At 37.8% G+C, this 18,966-nt stretch overlaps 1 protein-coding gene across 4 annotated transcripts in view; it reads left to right on the forward strand.

The window, feature by feature from the left end:
• Positions 1 to 646: 646 nt before the first annotated feature.
• The window catches only part of LOC18443211 (translation initiation factor 3 (IF-3) family protein), a 29,685-nt gene continuing 11,365 nt past the window's right edge, over positions 647 to 18,966 (forward strand). Inside the window, exons 1-7 of one of the 4 annotated variants that reach the window (XR_016049014.1) lie at positions 647 to 949; positions 5,926 to 6,053; positions 6,129 to 6,225; positions 6,645 to 6,712; positions 11,824 to 11,922; positions 12,691 to 12,747; positions 12,908 to 13,031. Coding sequence is in view for 3 of the 4 variants with exons in the window: in XM_011628348.3 (XP_011626650.1) it covers positions 5,928 to 6,053; positions 6,129 to 6,225; positions 6,645 to 6,712; positions 11,824 to 11,922; positions 12,691 to 12,747; positions 12,963 to 13,031 (516 nt within the window). In the remaining variant the exon portion in view is untranslated. The remainder of the gene's footprint in view (positions 950 to 5,925; positions 6,054 to 6,128; positions 6,226 to 6,644; positions 6,713 to 11,823; positions 11,923 to 12,690; positions 12,748 to 12,907; positions 13,032 to 18,966) is intronic. The other 3 variants (XM_011628348.3, XM_088857757.1, XM_088857755.1) reach the window with 3 other exon arrangements.

The following is an 18,966-nucleotide window of genomic DNA, read 5'->3' on the forward strand; positions in this document are numbered from 1 at the left end:
TCTATACTTCCCTTATAGCATAGAAGTTCTATCCTCTCCTATCATCCACCCGTTCAATTTTGATCAAGAGAGCTACTCACCGTTTGATCTTAGATCCGATGTCTCAAAGTATTTTATTTTTAGTTTTTTTATATAAATTATATTAATATAAAATTTGGTACGTACCATCTTCTCATGGGGTCGCACTAATAAAAAATATTAAAAATAAATTTTCGATAAAATATAATGACCAAAATATCTTTTGAAACTTTCATAAGTATTTAAGTCATTTTATTTTATTGAAAATATTTCTTGTGCAAGTTTAATAGAGGAATAGACGTCTAAAATTTAGTGCCAAAATAATTCATAAAAAAATAAAATAAAATAAAATAATGTATTGATGTGATATTGTGATTGGGATAATCTTAACCCTCCATTCAGAACGGACGGTTGGATAAGGGGGTGGATAGAACTTGTATGGAAAGCATAGAGAGCTTGCCGTCTTGGTTTATAATGGATGAGATACTAAATACTACATTTAATTATTTTCAGGGAAAAAGAAAAAAAAAGCGGAAAGGTTAGGGGGTTATCTGCTCGCTAAGAAGCCGCTTTAGAAAAAAAATCCAGCGAGGGAGTATATTTACGGACCTTAAAACGTACAACCCCGAAACCTAGAGAGAGAGAAAGAAAGAGAGTACATCTTCCTCCATTGATGGAAGAAGGAGCCTACAAGCTCTAAACCAGCAAATTAATCTTCCTGAAAATTCTGAAAATTTATCCTAACTTGAAAGTCACTTTTAGCTTTTTGGGTCTCCTAGTTCATTCTTTATAACGGGAGGCCCCACGATGACCTGGTGCTCATAGACCCAAGCCAAAGATCTGATGAGCTGACTGTACTCAGTGTAGATTGGACTTGGCTGTGATCTTTGTCCAATAGTGCCTGAGATTCGCCTTAACATTGGTAGAGGAGGTTGGTTCCATTGCACAATTGTTGACCTTCAACCAATTTTTACATTGTTCCTTGTATCAATTTCTGGGAAATTTTAGGTTTTTATTGATGCCATTGATAGGTTCCATGGGTATGTGGATTTTTGCCCTCACTTGATTGTGCGTTTTTCTCCTTTATTGATGAGTCAGGCAATTACGTTACTTGGTACAGTATTGCTTTGCCCTTTGATAATACAATATAGAGCTAGGGCTTTCTCCCTGTATGAATTTTTTTGATAAAATAGTTAAATGGAATTAATCTCTTCATGAATGTATGGATGACTGGAGAGAAAAAGTGTTATTATTTGTTTGTACACATGCGTTTGATGAAAAACTAGGAAAAAACTTTCCCATTTGATTGCATCTTTTTTTTTTTCTTGGTTGATCTCATCAATTACCCTGTAGTATGCCTTACTCCACCTTAAGTTTGTCTTCTAAATATTAAATAATGCAGTGTGCCTTAATTCCAAACCATTCATTAATGATCTATACACTCGCTAGTTTAGAGTATGTATTAGGTTTTAGAGTGTATGATGGGTATTAATATTAAACTTTAAAACTTCGTGTACAAGTGTTGGCATCTTTTTCCCTCTGTTTGTTATGGTTTTATAAGAACATTTTGATTTCATTACTAAAGGGAACATGTATTGTACATAATTTCATATTGAGGCGGTTTGCCCTATTGTAGGTTGTATCAAGAATTCTCTGTCTCTCTTACTCTGGGGAATTAGCCATCTTGTTGGCATCTAACTGGCCATGATACAATTTGTGGAGTCTCTGGTTTTGAGAGTCATATAAATTTTGTAGCAAAATCCTCAACTTCTTTCCTAAACCTCAATTGATGATCCTAGAGATTACATGAGTGATAACTATACTAGAAGATCTCTGTGGTTCTTTCTTCCTCTTGAAGTGATCTGGTGTGATTCTTATTCAGTTAAGAGCACATGAGCTTGAGTTATTTTTATAATTGCGATGATAAAAATATCATGAGGTCTATTGTGAACATACCTTTTTGGATTGATGATTTCCCTTGTGCATTACATGAATACATCGATAAAAGATGAAGGAAAATGTCAGACAAAGTGATAATATTAATTGTTTTCGAACTCTAGAATAAGCAATCATTTCTCTGAACTTGTAATTTTGTTGGATAGTTCTTATCCTTCAGAGACAATTAGAAGTGGAAGGTACAAAGCTGTTTACCATGTGGAGCAAGTTTTTCTCATGTCAAGTTCAACTGGAACTGTATGGAGGTTACCTATTTTGGATCAATAATTAACTACTTGAACTGTCTATTTTGTATGTGCGACTAAATGAGTCGATTTAACTTCTAAAGAGCAAATCATGAAAGAAAGATATCATTATCTGATCAACATCTTATGATGAGGGAGGGAGGGAGGGAAGTTTATGAAAAACTGAGGTACCTATTGTTATTCTTCTTTTCCAGTGCATGCATTTAGAATGTGAATTTCCTCGCAGTATATTCAAGAAAAAACTGTTTTTTACATCCCTTCATTTGTGTCTCAAAGCTTACCAGGTATTTTCCTTTGAAACCCTAGTTTATGAAAACTGAGGTACCTATTGTTATTCTGCTTTTCCAATGCATTTATTTAGAACGGGAATTTCCTCTCAGTACATTCAAGAAAAAGCTGGTTTTTACAAGTAGAAAAAAAACCTCAAGTCATAGCGGATTCCCTTTCCTTGGGAACTGATCCCTCGCTTCCACAACATAAAGGCACAGAACCCTGCTATTGGTCAAGGCAGCTCGAAAGGAGGGAGTTGGGTGAATACCTTACCATCGAGACTGGAACTAGGGACGTGCTCTAATCCTAACACTTCTTTGGCTGAAAGATTGGGTATTTTTTGGTGAAATTATGCAGTTATGGATCATTTGGATTGGGTATTTTTTGGTGTAATTATGCAGTTGTGGATCGGTTGGATTTGTTTCTTCAGATGAAAACAAATGGATTCATTCTTTTTATTGTCTTATTGATCAAAGTCTTAGTTGTAAAGTATCTGGAAGGTGTTTTTTTTAGTTTATCCGAGTTCTAAATCCCGGCACTGGACTTTCTAGCTTTCTTCTGTATCAATAAATTCAGGAATTTGGTACATGGTTGGTTTATTATTTCGTGTAAACCCTGATTGCTCTATCTATTGAAATCTGGACTTTGATTTCTGCTACATTTCTCCAAGCAAGATTGCCCAATTAATGAGATTATAAATTTATAGTGAGTGGGAGGACCTTTTTTTACCGTCACTCTATGATATTTGATACTTATTTTCTTTTCCTCTTCAGGCTTGTGAGTTAGGATGTATATGTGACAATATATAAAATTATAAACTTTAAATTATGACACAAATGGAAAAATTTGTAACATGACACCATTGCTTTGTTTAAAAATTGGTCATTAGCTACCTCTAGTCCTTCAAAATCCCCCAAAATTTTTGATGATTTTTGGGATATTATTGTTGATGAAGTGGAAAAAGAAAATGTAGCAAAATACCCTCTAAGGAGAGAGAGAGAGTGTTTTTCGCGTTCAAGTTATGGGTGGATCCTTGGAGTCATAGCCCATGGAAACCACTTGGTCTATTAGTAGATACGGGGGAACATAACCCATGGAGGGACAAAAAAGAAAGGAATGTTAGAGGAACTAGAGTCGGCCACAATGCCTCTTGATAACATTGAAGACAATTTCACTGCATAAGCGATGGTCAAGGAAATTCGGGCCTTTGGGCTTGGGACGTGGTTGCCAATGCCAACATGAAACACATACCTGGTGGGGACCCCTTACAATTGGGAATACTCAAAGTTTCAAACTCAACCTTTGACCGTATTTAGCTTATTGACCTAGGTGACTAGCATTGGTGTTGTTTTCTAGAGTTAGCATGAATAACATTGAAGCTTTCTTGGGCCCCATGGGGACTTCCATTTCCGTTGAGGTGGAAGCCCTCTTCATGGGTAATACTTATTCACAATTCTAGTGCCCCCCCCCCCCCCGAACAAACAATCCCACCCACCCACCTAAAAATTTAGAAAAGGAAGCCCCTTGAATGCGAGTAGATAGGCAACTTGCGAATCAGACATCATGTACTGCTTTCTGTCCATCTCATAGTCACAGGGATCTTGCAACCAAGGGGTCATTTCTGCTCCAGAAAATGCTCGTGCAGTTTAGAGAAGGGAATTTTGATTATAAACTTTGGAATCTCACTCCTTCCTAATCGGGATCAAGATCATGAGCTATAGAGGATACGGATCCCCCCTATTTAGTTTTTTACTGGGGTGCCAAGCTCATTGCCCTAGGACCGCCTAGGTTGCCCACGTAGGCAGTCATATGGAGCCCTTGGCCAAAACAAAGCCCTCGACCAAGGGCTCGAGGTGTTTGATGTGAAGCGCCTCTCTCTCACTCTGACAACCATTTTCTGCCCATCTATCTACGCATAAAAAGAATAAGACATCCTCCAAGTGTTCGATTGGAGGCATCTCTCTCTCTCTCACACACACAAGCACACATACACATATGATCTCTCTCTACCTATAAGAAGAAGAATATGAAGATGACCTCCAAGTGTTGATGTGTGGTATCTCTCTCTCTCTCACACACGCACACACTAAACGTACCCATACTCTCTCTACATAGTAAAAGAAGAAGACGTCCTCCAAGTTTTCAGGCCCCCCCTCTCTCTCATGGACCCATATGGTATCTCTTTTTGTCAACTATAAGAAGAAAGGAAAAAAAAAAAAAAAGACAACCTCCATGCGTTCATTGGGAGTCTCTCTCTCACGCACACACACATGTGGACCCATATGCTCTCTCTCTATGTATCTCTCTACATAGGAGAAGAAAGAAGATGGCACCGAGCATTCGATGCCTCATTCTGCATCTAAGAAGATGACCTGTAAATGTTCAATGCGAGGCCTCTCACATACACATAGACCCCTATGCTCTGTGAGTGTGGTGTATTAATGTAGTATAGTGTAGTAGTATACACTCTAGAGTATATCATATATTTGAATACAGTAGCATATAGCATAGTATAGTAGTATATAATTGTAGTATGGTATTTCTATTATTGTGTAGCAGTGTGGTATAATACTGTAGTATATAGCACACTACCATGCTAGGTAAGTGCAGTTGGAGGCATTGATTTTTAACTAGTTGGAGCTCAATCCTGTATAATTTATCAATTCGATCCTACTTTAAGTGGATTGAGCTCCCCCACATATTTGCATCAAGATCCTTAGATTTCAATGTGGACAGACCATGATTCCCGCCATAGGGAAGCTTCCTGCCTGTTATGATCCTGCGGTCCCGATCCCAATCCCAATCCCAATCCTGGTTCTGATTCGATCGAACTATGGTCCATCTCTGGGAACTTGAGTTGTGTGAGGTGGTAGAGTTGCTCAAAGTTACTTGCCCTTTGAGTGGTTAATTACTTGATTAACTTATTTGGTCAGAAAGTTTATACTCATTACTCTTTATGTTTGTTAGACTCTTACCACAATAATTATGTCTGTAGGACATGCTGCCCTCATTGTAATTATTAATGTCTTGGAATAAATAATATATTGCTATAAATAAGTAGTATCTAATTTTCTGAGTTTAATCCTTTCCCAATTAAGTTGATCTATCATATTTTAGTTTTCTCATTTATCTAGAGGTTTGGGATTTCTTCTTTTAATCTAACGGCCAGGGAAGTGAAAGAAGATTTGAAACTGGATGACCCAAAATTCATGATCTTGCACGTGCTTCAATGTTTGAGCTGTCCCTCGCTTGTTTTACCTTTATTGGAAACATTATGCAATTTTTTAGAGTGAAGTTGATTTTGAGGCAATTAGTTGGGAGGGAAGTTCAGGCTGCTGCTCAGCCTGAAACTGGATAACCCGAGACTCATGATGTTGCATGTGGTTTAATGTTTGAATTGTCTTTCTCTTGTTTTAATTCAATTTATGGACTGTAGGAATGATGTTGATTTTGAGGCAATTAGCTAGGAGGGAAATTCAGGCTGCTGCTCAGCCTGGTTTGCTTGCTCGTTTGAGGCTTGACAAGCAGCTGATCGCCACTAGATGCTTTGCTGCCCCTACTCAGGTCGTGGCTTCTTCACTTTTATTTTAGTACACTACTGAAATCTTATATAATTAGGGTCTGGTATCTGAATCACAGGTGAAGCCGAAGCCAAAGCCAGATGTCAAAAATACGAAGGGACCTCGTCGAAATGAAGGAATCACGGCCCGCTTTGTGAGGCTTGTCACTGATGAAGGTGAGGGGATGTTTACGTCTTGTGTATATATATTTGGAATGATCATTAACTGTATGAGAATCTTGAATATTAACCTTATGTTTGATATTGATTAGCACCATCTTAATTTTATTTTTCACTGGTTCTTTTGAATTTGAAATGCTTTTTCTCTGGTAACGTGTCTTGTTTTGTTCATTGACTTTATTCTGATTGCTGTGCGTCATACTTAGATAATTCTTATAATGAACTCTCAAAAACTTTGTATGCCTCACCTACATAGATATCATTTTATCCTATTTTATTTCCTATAGACTTAAAAATTCTTGCTTGCTTTTTTCAATGAAATTTGGTGATGGATGCTCAGTCTGTATGTTTCTCTATTTCTTAAAACAAAAAAAAAACGGAGAAAATTCCTACAATAAAACAATGTATCATTGCAGGGCATGCTATTGTTTCAAGACATGAAGCACTAGATCGTGCATTGAAACTGAAGCTTGATTTGGTTGAGGTATGCTGTCTTTTTTATTGGTGTTTAGATTATTTCTAACATTTTATGTGCTATAGAAATTATGGTGCTTCTTTGTCATCCACATAAAACATCAACTTTGATTTATATTCCAGTTCCGAATTCATTATGGAAAATTCCTAATCTCAATTTTTGCAGGGAGCTATAAGAGGTTAAATATAAACACCTTATTTCCCATCATAATAGAATGCAACTCTATGAAGGGAACTTTAATGAAATATGTTAGTTTCTGTTGACAATGTGGACATTCAACAGAAATGCTTGAGATAAAAGACTTAATCACACGGATAGGGTTAGTGAAAAGACACCTTTCAACTGTAGAAGAATGGTAATTGAAAAAAAAAGGCCACTTATTCCTCCTTATCACTGGTTAAATTTAGTACTTTTTTTATGCCGTTCCTTTACATTGCTTATGACACTGGGTTTTGGTGAATTCAAAGGTGTGCTTATCTGAAGGAATTGTTATTGTAGGCAGTAGATCCTCTTCTGTAGGCAAATGTATACTTATCAGGAGGAACTGTAGACTTCTTCCACCTCACGGGTACAGGCAAAAGCCATAGAAGATTACATTATATTGGAATCAAGAAAGGTTTCTGTGGATTTTGAAAGGCTGACGCATTCTAAGCTTGATGCATCTGCCATATTGTTTTAAAAGTCTGATTCGGTTTTGGCCTTGGACATGGCCTGGGCCGAGTCGGCTGTGTGATTCCTAAGTCCACTTGGCCAGTCCTGTCTAATCGGTAAAAAAAAGCATTAAAATTAGAAAAATTGCAAAAAATATGAATATGAGCAAATGTAAAAATTAGTAGAAAATTTATGTATATTGATGAAAAAATAGAAAACGTATTGATACTGAGGTGTTATCTACCAGAGTGGCAAGCAATTTTTCAATGGTCCTAATTGGAGTACATCACAATAATTAGTTCCATAAGAGCATCCAAGATTACTAATACATGTGGAACACTACTACCACTAATAATGACAGGGAAGCTCGAAGTCACCCTGTTCTTGGTCATCTTGACGATCTCCATGACAGTTCAGTTGTGTAACTTGGGTCACCCTCGTCACCCATCCCCAAGTCTAATCAAGCCCTCGTGCTCACCCCCACCTTGCTGCCCATGCTCTTAGAGGCCCTTTTGTCTCCATCCTTTGGTTCAATTGTCTCGTCGTAGGAATATTGATTTCAATTGGGTGGAAATTCGGTTCCAAAAAAGTATGAATCTCGACTTCAATTGGGGTGGTGTGCAATTCCAAAGAGGTAGGAATTTTGATTCCATTTGGGTTGGAATGCGATTCCCTGATAGGGTAGGAATATTTATTCTTGCAATTCGCATTTCACAGATGGCAATTCCAAAAATAGGAATCTTCTAACCATTCGCAATTCCATGCTTTCAATTCCTAGATCGATTTCAAATATCAGGCATTTCCAACAACTATGGGCCTGATGCATGGACTGGCTATGGTCGGTGGTTTGAGTGGGTTGAAGAGGTCTACCTTGTAGTCCTCACTTCCCACCCATCTCCATGAAACTTGTTCTCCTGAACAAACTAGGAGTGCAATGTCACTACAACGTGGTTCGAGCCCTTGAGGATCTCCCCTTTCCACTTATACTAGTCCTTGAGGACCCTGTCCTTCCATATCTCCCTATACAGCTTTGCTAGTGGTACATATCCTCTAAACTTGCCCTCCTTGCAAGTTCAAGTTGGGCCTCAAGCCCTATATCATCATCCCTGGCTTGGTAAAATTGTATGCCAATCTCATGAATAATCCTCTTTTTTGCAACCTTTTTCTCCTTATTCGTCGTGATAATGGCCATGATCTTTTGCCTCACATTCTCTGGCACGTTTGGACATGATACTTCACCCCACATACTCGACTGGGGATGTTTAAGGTGGTTGATACAGCCGCTTGCATCTTGCACCCAAAATACAAACCTATCCTTATCTTTCTTATTGGGATGCAACATACTTCTAGTAGAAAGGTAGACCAATTATAAACTTGGAACTAAGCAATCTTTGACATGAATAGCAAAAAGCATTTCAAGTCCTCTAAAATTGCTCATTCCCTTTTTTTCTGATAAAAAAGATTCTTAGTTGCACTCATGCCAAACACTCATGAGTGGGGATTTGCTTACTTAAAAGCAGCAAACCCCCAAAGACTTAAAAGAAAATGTGGGGGAAATGCATTTTAATAGCCAAAAAATTGCGTTATTCCAATGTGATGTCCAAAAAATTAGAAAATCCCAATTGTTTTGAGGAAAATTTTCGTTTGGAACCCAAATTACACTTGTTTATGTTTAATTTGTATCCTAAATTCACAAGCACCCAAGACATGTGAAAATATATGAGAGCATTTGATGCCCAAAATGGGAAAGTCCCATTTTCTTACAATTCAAGCAATTGAGGAATCCCTCTTTTTTTGGGGAAAAACTTCTCTGAACCCAATCTGAACGTGATTGGTGGGGATTTGTGTCTATCAAATGCTCAAGTACATGTAAAAGAAATACCACGAAGAAATATCTTCGAAAAGAAAAAGGAAAAAGTAGAAAATATAAAAATAAAGTAGGGAAATGAAACTATGTTAACTTCTTCACAAAAAAGGTAGGGAAGAAAACCTTAAAAAAGAGAAACAGATATGAAAAATCAAGAATAATTTGCATTGTTCAAAATAAATTGGCGAAGACTAATTATAATACAAAGAAATATAATCAAGATTATTTCGATGCTAAAATATAATTTATAAAGAAACTTTTCTTCCTAAAATAAAAAAATAGCATTATTTCTCATTTGTATCGAAGACTTCTACAATTTTCTCAGAAAGAAAGTTTAAAATTGAAGAAAAATAACATGTTCTAGCTATTGGTCAGCAAATAAAACCTAGATATAGCTGAAATCTAGCAAATGAAACCCAGATATAACTTAAATCTAGATTGATGTAGATCAAAGTATTTTGAAGAAATAAAAATGGTTTTGGTTTTACAGTGAAAAAAATAAAATTGCAGAAGCAAAAAATGAATTCCTAGTCAAATTTTGAATTTTTTTATTTTTCTAGACTTTTCAGGTTTCCCTATTTTTCATTTATCCTTATTTTCCTGAATTTTTTAAATTATTAAATTTTAACCTGTGTGACCTGTGTATTGGTCATGTTTGACCGAATGGTCTGGCCCGGTCTTAATAACATTGCTATACACATTTAATTTCCATTTTATTTCCTGCTTCAGTGAAGACTAAATTATAGCCCGCCCCCTTGGGTAGTTTTTGTGTCCTCATACTTTGATGCCTGTACCTCAACTAGCATCAGCCCCACCCTCACATAAAACCCAGAAATTGTCAGACATATCTGGTTTATTCCAATCCCTTGGCTACCAGTAACAAAAGTTTTTTAACTGCGACCGAGCACAATTGCAAGATCCTACCTGCAGCAAGCATTTGAAAGAGAGGTTATCAACTTGAACTTCAAAGATTTATTTAAAGGCACGCAGGTCCAGCAGGTATTGGAGGGATTTTCATAAACCATGATGGAGTCCACATCCTCACATACTCAGGTCTTGTGGGCATTCCTTTTGCCACACTTGCCAAAACAAAAGCTTTGTTAACAGGCCTCCAACTATCTGACAGGACTTGGGTTTTCAATTTGCTGATTGAAGCAAACTCGAAAAATGTTTCATAATGGCAATAAAAATAGCTTTCGAATGTTTTAGAAAGGCAACTTGTAAACTGCTGATATGTAGGGAGAAGAGCACAAATTTTTCCAAAGACAAGTTTTTAACAATGGCCTGTGAATTGAAGGATATCGAATTAGCTCCTTAATGTTTTAGAAAGGCAACTTAGGGAGAAGAGTGCAAATTTTACCAAAGAGAAGTTTTTAACAATGGACTCTGAATTGAAGGATATCGAATTCAAAAATATTTGTCTGTTGGCCCATTGCGATATTGTAAATTCAAAACAATTTTGGAAATGCTATTAGTATGCTTAGAGCAACTATTTGCTTCTGAAAGTTCAGGATATGTTTTACCCAAGGGAGAATTTCAAGCCCCCCGAATACTAAGATGAGATTTGAAGCTTGGGCTTGCACTAGCCTGCCATTTTTGCCCACATTAATGGGGAATAGGGCCTGACCAAGATGCTACCATCCAGACTGATACTCACATCTAATGGAACATTTTCTCGACGATTTCTTTGTTGTTGAATATGCTGAGGAGTGGGTAATTTTTTGAACACATTGAGGATCTTGAAATCTGATAATTAAATGTGATGGATATCTGTGGATTCATTGTGTCTTAGCCAAAAATAACAAAGCCTAGCCTAGGTGACAAAATTTCAAGGGCCCTGAAAAAAGAAAAATGGAAAGGCCTGAACTCACAACCATTCAGAACTATGTTGGATGAATGCCCAAAATGAAGAAAAAAATGACCATAAAGAGCAAGCTCATGGCCTTCAAGTACTACACAAAATAATGGATATTAGTGCAGAAAGAAAAAGAAAGTGAAAGAGAGGAAATAATCAGAGGCAGGCAGAATGCAACTGCATTAGGAGCTGTCCCTGTTGGCTGATGCACTCAAAGAGGAGGCCTACCACGATATGCAAAGGATGGTGCAGGATCCAAGGCCCAAGCATGACTCATTTGAGCTTAGATGTCCCATGTGCTCAAGATTTCTTGTAGCCCTTCAATTTGGGACTCTTAAAGAACTACCTAATCTCCTCCATTTTCCATTCAAGGTTTGGCTAGTTTATATGTCCGGTTTAGGTTAAATCATAGGGAAGAACTGAGGGATCTATAAGTAAAAATCTATACATTTTTCTCTCAGGCCAACTCTCAAATGAAAATTGAAATTACTGCCATAGTTGTTCTTACCAGCTGGAAAATGAATATCATCCCAAGTGTCCTAAAAGGCACAACTCCCTCGTGAACAGCTTTCTTCTAATACTAATGCATTTTCCATTTACTTTTAATTGGTTGCGAATGTTGACAAAATATAACCATGATTCTTGTCTGTGGATAGATTTGGTAATCCTTCTTTCTGGATCTCTCAAATGTAGACATGTTCTTTGGGTAGAGAACTTAAACATATACGTTTTTGTTTTTTGGTACAGGTTCAAGGCTCAGCAGATCCACCTGTTTGTAAAATTATCGACTTTCACAGAGAGAAGTACAAGCACCAATTAAAGGAAAAAGAACGTACCATGAGCAAGGTATGGGTTGTTGCATACTTGGTTGATCTGCATCAAGAGACAGAGAGGTTTCCTTTTGTTTCACCTTGAGTGAGGGGGGTTCTTTATCCAAATGTGGTTGCTAGTGGCCTCAGGTTTGATCAACCTAAGCTTGACCTAAGAGTGCTGCACTCCCATCAGCTCTTGATTTTTCTAGCTCTAATCCAAAAAGAAAGGACATAATCGAATCCCTTTTGATTGTTTAATTTACACAAAAGCTTGGCCTAGAGTTACTATGGCCCATAGTCAGGATAATTAGCGAAGAAAAATCATTTACTTTTATTTGGAAATTGTATTTCATTTTTTTTACGCCAAATAGTATTTTTATCCATCTTAGGAAACGCCAAAACATTATAGATGCCTATCCATTCTTGTGGTAGAAATTAATATTTTGCATGAGAAAAATAAAAGAGAGAACCAGTAGATAGTTCTTGAAGAAAAATAGTTTTGGAGGTCAATTTTGGTCTTCTTTCTGATAATTTCGACTTGGAGTAGATCTGCAGTGTCTTCTTCGCCCCCTTTTTGTATGCAGCACAAGAGAATAATACCATTCACACTTGGATTATATCAGCAAATTGCATGATGAATGAGACATGTAAACTGATGTTTGGTTTATGTGCCTGTTTGCCATGAGTCATTGTTCTGTAATATTTGATGTCAGTATTTGGAAGTGTCTTAATTTTGGAGATTGTTAGTTTGGTATGACATATCTGTGGAAGAACTTATGACTAGTTTGTTATCCAATTGTAGTCAGATCTGACTATGCGCAAGGGGGAGCCTAAAAACATCCGCTTTTCACCGAAAACTGTAAGTATCATGCATTTGTATTTATGGTTGCTTTTCTGTGGATTTCGACATCAGTCATTCCTTAATTTCCGTTCCCTCTTTTCCCAAATAAAAGCCAAATAAATCCGTTGTGTATCCAATTTTGAGCTTCATTATCTTTGAACAATGAACACAATTTCAGGTGGTAGAAATCACTTTCAAATTATTGGCTAAAACCTCTAGTGATATCTATTTAGGAACTTAAGGACCTACAAATGAAAGCAGAAATGGTGAAAAGACTATTGGAACGTGGTTACAGGGTTAAGGTATTGTGCTTTTCTTCATCAGTATGCATGTCCTCTTAATTGCTTATAACAGTCTCTTTAGCTTACCCTTGTATGAATCTCCCTTTGCTTGACAATGTTATATAGTCTTATTAAGAAAATTGTATTCCTGTTTTGAAGTGAGATTTTGTGCATTACCATCAATAAAGATAAAAGTTGTTCTTCGTTACATATTCTCTAGAAAATAATGTAGGGTTGGAAAATGGAAAATCACCATATTGTTGGGTACTGTCTGCTACTGAGTTACTCAACTATTTTGATGAAGCTGTTTTGTCCTATTAAAAATACATGATCAATTTATTATGTTACTCGAGTGCCATACATGTGTGGTTTAGGTATTGACATGCGTACGGATACAAATTCTTTTTTTTTTTTGAAACTGTTGACTGTGCTGACACAGATTCTTAACCATTTATTTCATTGTTCTAGAGACCGGCTACACGAATCTTATTCTGCCAATTGGCTCTATTACCCTCAGTGTTCCAAAAAGTCAGGCAGCGCCTAGGCTGTCAGGGGGTCCAGGCCGCCCAGCGCCCAGGCGGATGCCTAGAACCTAGGCAGCCCAGTAGAATAATAGTTGATTTAAGGTCAGATTTTGTGTAAAATATTTAAAAATACATATTGAGACATATTTTAGTCCATAATTCCATGCATTTCAAATTCAAAAAATCAAACTTTGAAGTCTAAACTTCAAATCAGTAGGCATTAGAGTATTAGACCATATCCATAGTCCATACCATAATCCAAGATCCATGCACTCCATAGTCCATACACATAGTAAAAACTATATCCATAGTCCACATATGGTTAAAACTTGAAAGTTTAGAAACCACAGTACACTACCAAGAGGAGGAAAAGAGAAATGAAAGAAATATAGGCTTGAAGACTCAAAAGGCTCTTTATCACTCATCATAAAAAAAGCAGGATCAGCTACATCATATGCATTGAAGTTGAGGCCATCATCATCAGAATCATCTCCCTCCTCAACATAATGGTCGTCCTCCTCTGTCTCTTTTGAATCTGCCTCTGGTTCCTCCTCCACCCTTGTTCTTGGGAAAGAAGATCTAGGGGCCGTAGGAGGGTTGGCTGCTATCCTTGAGGCCTCCATGGTCATATCCGATGTCAATCCTTCATGCCCCTAGACCTCATCATCGTCAACCAACCATCCATAGCATTATCTATATTTTTTGTATGAGGGGGTCTCTCATATCTCTCTTAGCAAACCTCTCCTTCAGGTATCGATCATACTTGACATAGACTAGGGCATTGAGCCTCTTTGATTCAAGCATGTTCATTTTCTTTGTATGAACCTTATAAAATCAAATGAAACTAATTAATATTAATATATAATACTACAAAGCTACAAATTTACAATTGACATAGTAATTAGTAATTACTAAGTAACTAATAACTACTAAAGTAGTAACGCAAATTAGTAAATTGTAATTTGTAAACTAATAAATTAAACTAATTACCATCTCAAAAGTACTCCAATTTCGCTCATAGTTGTACGAGGTACTGGTTAGGCTCAAGATCCGAATTGTCAACTTCTGTAAATTTGGAGCACTACAACCATGTTGGCTCCACCAGTTGGCGGCAAATTGATTATGAATTACAATTGTTAATTATATATGAAATATAGATTATGGAAAACAAACAACAAACATGAAATGGAACTTGAGGAACTTAAGAATATTATTACCTGAATCAATTTTGGTCCTTTGCCTCACCACCATTGGACTCCTGAAAGGCTTTAATCCTCACTTGTAACTTATTAGCTCATTAGCGCATATAATGTCCTGGGTATCCGGATTAGGGACTAGCACATCTACACACTTATTAGATCCAGTCATAATTGTATCATTTGTGTGTATATTTCTATCAACATAAAAAATAGCTGGGTTAAAAAAATACCCAGCTGCATGCGATGGCCGATGTAGCTACCAATCCCACTTCTCATCAATGATCTTCCAAACAGGCTCATAGCAGCTCACATCATCATCTAAATTGTGGGCTATCTCTCTCTTGCATGTCTCCATTGCATCATAGATGTAGCCCATGGAGGGTTTGTCACTATTAACCATGCAAAGGACTTTGGCAAGAGGAAAAAATACCTTAAGACTCATCACCAAAAAGCCTTTAAAAAAATAATCTCTCACCTTCTTCCCTTTTTGTTCCCTAGACCACTTGCATTATCTCTACTCATCCATGGTAAATATCTGCCTCAACTGGACTCTCCTCGAATGTATGTTATCTAGGCATAGGTATTAGATAGCAAATCTCGGGACCCCGGGCCTCACAATATCTTTCTTCTTTGTAAATCTATGCATCAGGCTGAGGGTGAGGGTGTGGCTATAAATGAAAGTCGTAACTGACTTTGCCTTCTTAACTGCACCTGAAATATTGCTCAAACCGCCAAGAGGCTCAAGCATGAGGTATATACAGTGTGTTGTACATGGTGTCCAAAAGATACTAGGGTAAGCTATGCGCAACAAATTAGCATCAGCCACATTAGGAGTAACGTTATCTGTGACAACCTGTATAAAATTCTCTATCACTTGAAATATGTAATGGGCATGGTTATAATCAGAGGCATCAATAGACCTGAAAAAAATACAGTGTGTTGTACATGGTGTCCAAAAGGTACGAGGGTTAGGTTATGCGCAACAAATTAGCAGCAGCAACATTAGGAGTAATATTATCTGTGGCAACTTGTATAACATTCTCTATCACTTGGAATATGTAATGGGCATCATGGTTATAATCAGAGGCATTAATAGACCTCAAAAAAATAGCCCTTAAAGGACAATTCACTAGCAAATTCATTTGGCTTCTTCTCGTCTTATCACTCCAAGTATCATTCATAACATAAACCCCATATTGAGCCCATGCATCCTTCTGCGACTCCCTCGTGACAATCACCTGTTTTCTAATAGATCATATGGGTTTGGAGGCTTCAACCCAAGCCTAAATTGGCCAATTTCCTCTAACAATGTGTAGAAGCTGCTTAGGCGAGCGGCATTGAAAGGAATGCCCGCCTCATAAAACCATCTAACAATATATTGTGTAGCTCTGTCTCTCGCTTCCTTCTTGATTCTATTCTCAATAGTTGTTCTCTTTGTCTTCTCTCTTGCAACCTCAGGGTCAGGTTGGGGCAAAAAACAATCCATACGCTCTCTAGCTCGAGGCCTCTTAGGTCCCCACTTCTAGAACAAGTACAATTCCCTTTCCCTTCCCCCTAGTTTGGGATACCCATGCTGTTCCACCTCTTCACACCCCTCCTGATCACTATCATCATCATCAAAATTGACACGAACCCCAGACCTCAACTCAGCTATGGATATCTCTCCTTTTTTTATTTTTAACTATGCTCATTTATTTTTTTATCTCGTCCTTAATAGCATTAGAAACTTTTTTACATAGGGCAACATCCCCTTGATACTGGCAAGATGTTTCTTAAACCGGTTTATGCCCCCATTTGTATTCTTTTCACAATAATTGCGTCTTATGTGATTTTTATCCAAAGGATTCGGGTTATAGCCATATTTTCGACCTGGTTCATCACTTACGTTAGATCCCGAATAAGACATCTCAAAATAATACAAGCGGTCTAAAAAATAAAATTTTTCACGAACTTTGATTGCTCAATCTCCAAACTTCTACCTTTGAGATGTTTTCTAATATCAAAATGTTCTAAAAATCCCTTAAAATAGACATATAAAATCACCAAAACTAAATCTAAAAATGGGTGATGTTTAGATCGATTTCTCGTAACTTTGAGAAACGCTTCGATCCTATGGAAATCACAAAAATCTAGTTTTTTGAGGTTTCTATCTCTCTAAAATGGGCTCTAATAGGGTTTAGGTTTGAAACGAACCTAAACACCACCCTTTTCCCTACTTATTTTTATAAAACAACCCAAAAATACCTCTCAACAAGGGGAATTTTTGCCCTTAGGCAGGACGGTCGTGTAGGCTGCTTATTTTTACTGCCGCACCCAGGCCCCTTGACCGCTTGGCGCTAGGTGGTCCACCTTTTGGAACAATGATTACCCTCAATCAGACCATAAGTCCCTCTATTTCTTCTCTCTACTTCTATCCATGTCCATTTGGGCATGCCTTTTGTTTATTAGAGCCTTCTACTTGAACCAAATTACCTCTTCTAATTGGTGCAGTTCTAGGTTGACGTTGTACTTGGCCAGACCACTTAAGTCTACTTTGTCTTATCTTATCGCCTATTCGAGCCACCAGTAAGTTCCCTTGAATGTATGCATTATGAACTCTATCCTTTCTTATCTTGAATTCTATCCTTTCTTGTGTTGCCACTCACCCGTCCTAACATCCTCATCTTTGCAACACTCATTCTATGGATATCTTGACCGCCTAACTTTCCATCATATAAAGCATGGTTTGTATTACAACCATTTTAAACTTCAGCTTCAGCTTTGTTGTTTTGCGACGATCACGTATGACTCTAGAAGCATCTCCACTTTGTCTACCCAGCTCTAATTCTATACGTGATATCTTCCTCAATCTTTCCATTCTCATATATTTTTATTTTTTTAGAATTGTTAACTTTGTATTACTAAGACAGTAATAGTTACAAAATTGTGATGAAACTGAAGACACCCTCTAAATATGGGTATCTATCAATAAAAAATACATCAGTCATTCACGTACAAAAAGGCTTATGAGATCCGCCCATGTATCAAGATTTACAATAGTTTTACAAAAAAATACAAAGGAGCTGTTGGTTGCTCGAGTGGGGGCAAGCTATGTAGTGCGGCTGTGGTCCTGAACAAAAAAGGAGGGGGACCTAGCCTGGTTTTCCATGTGGGAGCTAGTTCCCTCCTTTGCCATGAGATCTGCGAGTTCGTTGGACATCCTCTATGTATGCTTCCATAAGATGTTGATATCCCTGCATATGTAAGTAATTTCATCAAAATTGTTGTCAATTGCCAAGGGGGGGAGATCATGCTACTTGCCCAAGATATAGTGTTTTGAGAGTCTCCTTCCACGATCAGATGTGTGCCCCAAAATGGGTTGAATTATTTAATAGCCAATAGTAAAGCCATGGCTTCTGCGTATTGGGAATCATTAATTCTGAGATACACGGAGTAGGTGAGGAGGACATTTTGCTGGTGGTCTTTAAAGACGCCCCCGGCACTTGACTGGCCTGGGTTTCCAAGTGAGCAGCTGTCGAAATTTAGCTTGATGCCACCCTCTGGTGGTGGTTGCCAATTGCTAGCTCTTGCGATTTTTGGTGGCCTATGGTGGAGGACATTTTTCCATTGAGATAGGAAGATGTTCCTCGATAATCCAGAGAAGATTTGTGGTTGGCGGCCCAAAAAGAGGTTAGCGAGGTGACCTTATGGAAGAGAGCTGGTGGGTGGAGTTGAAGTCCATTGAAAATTCTGTTATTCCTTTCTATCCATATTATCCATATGGTAGCAGCCACCGCGGCCTTTCATAAGGTTTTTCTGGCCAAAGGCCACTGAGCTTCCAGATTGTAGGATATAAGGCTCTTGACTGTGGGTGGTGTGACCCATTGGATGCCAAAGAGTTGTAGCACAAGACTCCACAACTTGTGGGTATATTCGCAATGAATAAAGAGGGGTGGGTTGGTTTCCTCCTCACAAAGACACAAAGAGCATCCATTAGGGATTAAAATCCCTCTTTTTGGTAATTGGTCCATCGTGAGTGCTCCTTGGGAACAGGCTATCCGATTGAAAAACTAAATCTTAGGTGGGGCAATGGTTGACCAAACTTTTGACAAGATTGAGGTGGGGTTGAGAGGAAAGGTGGGGGGTAGGGTGAGGCTTTATAGAAGGAGGCTACTATAAAGAGGCATGAAGGGGAGAGACTCCAAACTATAGTATCATTCCCATTTGTTGGGAAGAAACGATAGGAAAGAGCCG

This window comes from Amborella trichopoda, chromosome 2, assembly GCF_054954075.1.
Source record: "Amborella trichopoda isolate Santa Cruz 75 chromosome 2, AtrichopodaSantaCruz75HAP2 v2.0, whole genome shotgun sequence".
Classification (NCBI taxonomy): Eukaryota; Viridiplantae; Streptophyta; class Magnoliopsida; order Amborellales; family Amborellaceae; genus Amborella; species Amborella trichopoda.